Raw genomic sequence first — 6,981 nt, forward strand, 5'->3', positions numbered from 1 at the left:
TTGTACACATTATACACATGGTACACAACTAGTTTTAGTTCCCAATACTTTCTCTAATATAAAACATTGAACTGGTAACAAAGGACCCAACCCATACCATTTACAAAACCAAAAGCCCCATAACAATATTTTGTACACATTGCTTTATTACTGGTTCCAGGGTTGGGTCTTGTTCGTACTCGCACCGGCATCCCAAGCAATTTCTGGTTTTTCGATTCTGTACGAGGAGAGGATATGGTTAAGCCAAAACAACAGAGGAAGATATCCCACAAGAAACAACACCACCCGCAAGTAACCGCCATCACCTTCCTCAACTTCTATAAATTTTTTGATTCTTCGTTCTTCTTTCGTGCGTTTGCTGCATCAACCTTAACTACAAGTTATGCACATTAATCAATTTGTTTTTGGATTTTCTTTTTGTTAATTTATTATTATTATTATTATTATTATTATTATTATTTGTTTTCCTTATTCGTTTTGGGTTTAGTTTAGCGGTGAGTTGCACTGTTGCTTAAAGTGACTAGCTTATGAAACTTGTGCTTCCTAGAGTGTGTGTAAGTGTACTGAATAATTTTTTAGATTTTAGAGTACTTGTAATCAGTGGTTATCTATGTTCTATTTTTTGTAATATAATTAGATAAGATTAGATGAAATTCACATAAAGATGCTGAGATGACATCTATATTCACTTATGATAGTTGGCCACTGATATAGGGGTGCATTTGTTTCTGATTTTCAAAATAGTGATTTTACAACTTGAATTTTTTTTAATAAATTTGTAAGAATGTTGAAAACTGATTTTAGTTAGAAGCTACCCTGTTTAGCTTTTACCAAAATCCAAAAAGAAGGAAAAAGCTCAAAAACTGATTTTTATTTTTTTTACATTCTGGTTATTTTCTAAATTTATACAAATATGTGAAAAAGTTTTGTCAGAGAAAGTTAAAACAAGCACATCCATAGTGTCAAGTTTGTATTTGTCAAGATGTGTCAAATCTTTCGGTGCTTAATGACTTTCGAAGGTTAAGCATACGATGTTATGATGAGAATGTTTGTGCGCGCGCGCATGGATGCTTTGTTCTTTTGATTAAGTAACCTCCTCAATTAACTTGTTTAAGTAAATAATCCAATTATGATTTCATAATGCTTCTAAGAATCAATGTGCTGCCATTTTTTTTTAACAGAATAAGAAGCCCGGGAAACCAGCTGATACTTCACAATTTCGGAGTCAGTTGGATGCACTGGGCCTGCGCATTGTTGACATAACAGCAGATGGTAATTGTTTCTTCAGGTCAGCCTTCTTAGTTGATTTTATCTGTGATTCTCTTATATTAAAGAAAAAGTTATTATTAGTTTTCTAATTTTGCGCATCATATGGTTTTAAGCACGTTATTGACTAAGGAATGTGAGCTTAATAGGATGAACTAATTAGATGTTAAAAATTATATAAGAGTATTTTAGTAAAAAATCTTTATAAATAAGCCTTGATTTTGAGTTTCTTTGCTCTTCTGCATATCTCTTAAAGTGAGAAATCAAATAAACTGGAGATGGTACTAGTACAGAAAATAATATAATACCACCCTCATTGTTCTTATGCTAAATCTGAGGTTAGGTTAAGCCTATGAGATTTTGGCATTATCTGCTCTAGTGCTCTTAGCTTTATTGAATTCCACAATGCTTGAAGGGTATCATCACTGGGGCAATTCTTTCCCTTGAGCTAGTTCTTTGGGTGAAATTACACGAAAATGTTAAGATGGTATCATTATTTATATTGGACTACTTGGAGAAGCACAGTTCTGTGAACTACTTCAAAATATATAACCCTGCGTTTGTGGGTGCTTTAGTTCATCCCCCATTGGCTATGCACGAAAAGGGCTTAGAGAGCTTTTATCATTATAAAGGTGATCTTTCTCCCTTGAGTTGACTTTTGGGTGGGAATAAGGCCCACAGTTCTAAGAAGATCCTTCCCAGTTACCAACCCCTACTTGGAAAGCCCCTTCCACTTCTTTTTGTTTGTTGATAGGTAGTCTAGTGGCAATTGGTGTTTGCAATCAGATGAATCAATTATGTCCGAGTATATTATTAGTTTTAACCTTTTCACTCTTCTATTCTTGTGCAGAGCCCTTGCTGATCAGTTGGAAGGTAATGAAGAGGGACATCAAAAGTATCGCAGCATGGTGGTGAAACACATAATGGTATGGTGTTTTTGGAAACACTTTTTCTTTGGGTAAAGTATTAAATTGGTCCTCTACGTTTGGGTGTAATTCTGTTTTGGTCCTTAAGATTTAAAGTGTCCTATTTGAATCAAAAAAAGTTTCATTTAGCCTCAATATAATCCCACCGTAAGGTCAAAGTTAAATAATTAACGAAATGTCCTACATGACAGCAGTACAAGAACAAGGTCGATAATCTGGAGAACAAGTACAAGCTCTAAAGACACAATCAACCATGGATGCATCAATACATTTATTTATCATTCTCCTTAGTTCTATAGAAATATTTCATTTAAATTGTAAGAAAAATGATAAATAAATATATTGATGTATCTACGATTGATTTTGTGTCTCTGGAGTTTGTACTTATTCTCCAAATTATCGACCTTGTTCTTGTACTGCTGTCATGTAGGACATGTTGTTAATTATTTAACTTTGACCTCACAGTGAGACTACATTGAAGCTAAATGAAACTTTTTTGGATTTAGATAGGATACTTTAAACCTTAAGGACCAAAACAGGATTACGCCCAAACGTAAGGGACCAATTTAGTACTTTACCCCTTTTTCTTTTTATATCCTTCGTGTAATTCTTTAACATCATTAATCTGAGCTTCAAGTTTATGCACTTATGCAACGATTTTTATCCACGTGGAACATGCAATTGTTTCTTACAAAAGGGGAAGGGCTTATCAGCTAATCTGTACACACTAGTAATATCAATTTAGAAAATTGGTAGGAGTATTTGAAAGATTATGGAATCAGAACCTGTTGTAGAAACATGTCAATGAACACACTGCATACGATGGTATTAGAGAGAAAGTTGTTCTAGGCTTGTAGCATCTGTTGTAGAAAAGTGTTTAGACTCTATCCTTAAGTGGCTTAATTTGTTTGAATAAGGCTTGTAAAAGCTCCAGTAAGGATCATAGATCTGATGGAGTTTCTTTATTAATCTTTTCACTTTTTGATCATTTGATCCTTTTCGCATATCATTCCTTGGGATAATGCTTGATTATTGTTCTTGTTGATTATTACGATTGCTTATTTCCCACACAGAATTTGTCAATTTGTTTTCCATCAATCTTATAGTTTATGTTTGTGACTTTACATAAATATTAAGGTTATTAGCTTTATCAGATTCTTGCAAACTGAGTGACATCTTGTATATATATTTGTGTGTGTATGTCTGTTAGTTTGTCTTTTAGTTTGTACATTGAAACCCTTTAACATAATCTCATTTTGAAGCTGTATTTAACAGGACAATCGGGAAATGTTTGAGCCCTTTATTGAAGATGAAGTCCCCTTTGATGAATATTGCCAGACGATGGAAAATGATGGTACATGGGCTGGACATATGGAATTGCAGGCAGCTTCTCTTGTGTTACATAGTAATATATGCATTCACCGGGTAAGTAATATCGTTGTAAACTAAATAATTGTTTCATTATCTTTGTATTCTAATGTTGTGAACTTGGAATGAAGTTGGTAATTGGTTGGATTTTTCATACCTTTACCTCGATGAAGACTGGGGACTACTTTCAATTATATTTACTTTTATTTTGGTTAGATTATATTTCTAACCCTTACCGCAATTATATTTTGGTAAGAAAGGTAATGTAACCAAAATAATCCAACTAATTACTAGTTATATATTTTCACATTAGATTATATTTTGGTTAGAAAGGTAATATAGTCTTTACCTTAATTATATGTTTTCACATTAGATTATATTTCTTCCTTTACACCTTTCTTATATTTTCATGTGTCTAAACTAGACTTAATTCTGTAAAGATTGAAAACACCAATTTCTGCAGATGGTCTAGACTTCACTTATTGAAATTCTCATCCTTAGTGGTTGTTGTATGCAGAACATGTCACCTCGTTGGTACGTAAGAAATTTTGATGATTGTCGAGCTCGTATGATCCATTTGTAAGTACTATAGAGTTTGTGGTTATCTTTTGAACTTATACTGTCTTGTCTTTATTGCTGGATACTAAGAGCATTATAATAATCTTTTTGGTGTGCTAAATCTATGACGTAGACAAGCAATAAATTCTTCATATCCTCAATTTGCTTCCAGCATCTTCATTTCATGATTTGAGACAAATGCTTCTGGTGTTTGATTAGTATCTCCAAGACATTAGAATCGTGTGTGTATGCATGGTGGGTGTTGCAATGGGTTTGGATCCTTTTATGTATTAGTTTGTTTTTATAGATCTTATTGATATGTAGCTGGAGTATTTAGTAACTAATGATTTCATATTAAGTAGATCATGTCATTTATTGTTATGGGAAGAATGCCTCTTGCGACATTGTCCTGTGCACTATATATACATATTTGCCATGTAATTAAAATTTAAATTGTGCCTATTGCTTCTATAGGAACTAGTTCAAAATAATTTTGTTGTCTTTCTTCATGAACATTGATGATTTTATTCTATATGATTGTTTTTCCAGGTCTTATCATGATGGGGAGCATTATAATAGTGTGAGGTTGAAGGATGATCCTTGTGATGGGCCTGCAAGGTCAATTGTAATTAAGGTTCTTATTGGAATTCTGTTACCTGACTCTCAAATTAATATTAATAGTAGCTATTGCCTGATTAATTCTAGTTTGTTTAAGGCTGATGCTGATCTTTCAGCGACATCACATCAAGCAAAAGTTACGGCTAACAAAGCCCATGCGCAAGCTGGCAGGGAATCATTTCAGCCAGGTTCTATAAAGTTGGTTATGGCTGGAAGCGGATGCGAAAACACTGAAAGAGTGGAACAGGTGAGATAGCATGTTTGTATGCTCCATGTATGACATAAATAATTAGAACTGGCAATGGGTAGAGTAGGATAGGGTTTAGATTCCACCCGAACCCTACCCGCGGGCTTAAAATTTTTCTAAAATTCAACCCTACCCTACCTGAATGGGTTGGGTCGGGTTGGATATCTGCGGATAGGGTTAATGTTGCCAGCCCTTAATAATATGTTGGTTCAGCCTGATCTCTTTCAAGTTGTTATCTTCCCTGGAAAATTACTATTTGGCATATATTTAGGGTATGTCTTCCTTGTACCAGATTCTAGAGCAGGTAAACGGAGACATCGATGCTGCAATAGAGTTCCTAATTGCAGAACAAGGAGAAGAAGAGTGGTCTACAAAGTGTGATTCCTCTCCTATTCAGGCTGATGCCTATGGTAATGCCTAGTCCATGCGCTTCACCTTTTCTATAACCGCTTCACCTTTTCTATAACCGAGGACAAACGTACAAATTTTCCCGTTTAGATTTTTCTTTTATCTCTAAAACTTATGCTGGTAGAGTTAATGCATCTTTGTGTTTATTCATTGCTATTTAGTTTAAACAGTTCAATTAGTAGAAAAGAACAACACTTTTGACTTTGTGCTAATTCTTGCCCCAAATTCAAAACATATACAGGTCATGATAAAAATGAGAATAGTGAACAACAAAAAGAAAATATAGTAGAGAACAGCATAAATGCTGAATCAAGTAAAAGCTCCAGGAAGACCAATGAACGTAGCACATGTCAACAAAACGACACGGTATTCTTTGTCTACTTTCTCTGTCAGTGTGTCTGCATGCGCTGTGCTTGTGTCTCTTATTCTTTGATCTCTTTTGACAATCTTGTTGCCACTTCTTTCTGAATGTTAACAGCAGAAGATTTCTAGAAACAAAATGTGCCCATGTGGTTCAAAAAAGAAATACAAAGCTTGTTGTGGAACAACCTTGGCTAGACAATCTGCACGGTTTGTGGTGTATGTATCTTTTTTTCTCCCTTTTCTTGTGCTCCTGTTTCTGTTTCAAAATTTCGATCATGTCTGCAGTGTGCTTAGAAATTTTTATTTAGGGTGCTCATGTGATGTTCCTTGAATTTAAATTTGTTGATATGGTTTTTGATTTTTTACTGCTATAAGAATGCGATCAACATGAGTTATGCATAGCAGATGAGTATAATGTGGTACAAAAACTTCAATTGTTGTCTCAGTAACCAAGCAGCCGAATCAAGAAGGAGCAAAAGAGACAGCAAGCAGGGAAAGAAAGGGGTTTCGTCAAAAGCGGATGTGTCTGGTGACTATGATTCGGTGACACCCGACATGGGCGCACTTTGTATTTGAGTTCATTATAAATGTAAGACTCGTATTGTGGAATACACCACCTCTTCATTGCTTCAAGATAATGGTTCGCGAGTTCTTGTCCGCTCCAGATGTGGCTAATTTCTTGTTCCCCCCGAGGATTAAAAACTACATCAGGTAAGTGAGCTTTTCATTGTATGCTATGCTGATTTACACTGAGAACTCTGCCATTTATGTTACGAGTTCTGGTATAATGTGTTCTCTAAAGAGTTACTTGCTTGATTATCAAGTTAATAGTCACATTTATAAAATTCATCATGCATACAGAGTTATTTGACGACATAAGCTAATTTAATTTAGGCTTGTTTAGTAAAACTTACTTTTCGCAGATAGCTTATCAAAATTGACTTTTGAAAAAATAGCTTTTTAAAAGTTGTAGCATCTGTTTTTTGCAAATCAAATGTAAAATGGTTTTTAGTAACAACAACACTTTGTCCCACTAGGTGGAGTCGGTGGTTTTCAGTAAACACAAATAACAACAATTGTATTTGGTGAATTTAAAATAACTATAATACACATAAATAGAGGGCAATTTTTATCGTCAATGGAATTTGACATCAATTTAATTAAAGATAAATCTAAATTATTAATATATGATATTATATTAGATTTTTTAATTTTTATAAATATAAG

At 34.1% G+C, this 6,981-nt stretch overlaps 1 protein-coding gene across 6 annotated transcripts in view; it reads left to right on the forward strand.

The window, feature by feature from the left end:
* Nucleotides 69-6,981, forward strand: part of LOC107626974 (OTU domain-containing protein 3) — an 8,605-nt gene continuing 1,692 nt past the window's right edge. The window contains exons 1-11 of one of the 6 annotated variants that reach the window (XM_016329870.2): nt 75-291; nt 1,182-1,288; nt 2,117-2,192; nt 3,468-3,617; nt 4,078-4,139; nt 4,668-4,752; nt 4,834-4,983; nt 5,276-5,393; nt 5,633-5,757; nt 5,870-5,970; nt 6,201-6,465. In XM_016329870.2, the coding sequence (XP_016185356.1) occupies nt 235-291; nt 1,182-1,288; nt 2,117-2,192; nt 3,468-3,617; nt 4,078-4,139; nt 4,668-4,752; nt 4,834-4,983; nt 5,276-5,393; nt 5,633-5,757; nt 5,870-5,970; nt 6,201-6,330 (1,161 nt within the window). In that variant the 5' untranslated portion in view covers nt 75-234 and the 3' untranslated portion in view covers nt 6,331-6,465. Of the gene's footprint in view, nt 292-318; nt 1,089-1,181; nt 1,289-2,116; nt 2,193-3,454; nt 3,618-4,077; nt 4,140-4,667; nt 4,984-5,275; nt 5,394-5,632; nt 5,758-5,869; nt 5,971-6,200; nt 6,466-6,981 lie in introns of those variants that run through there. The other 5 variants (XM_016329864.2, XM_016329883.2, XM_016329860.2 and 2 more) reach the window with 5 other exon arrangements.

The sequence above is a fragment of the Arachis ipaensis genome, chromosome B01, assembly GCF_000816755.2.
Source record: "Arachis ipaensis cultivar K30076 chromosome B01, Araip1.1, whole genome shotgun sequence".
NCBI lineage: Eukaryota > Viridiplantae > Streptophyta > Magnoliopsida > Fabales > Fabaceae > Arachis > Arachis ipaensis.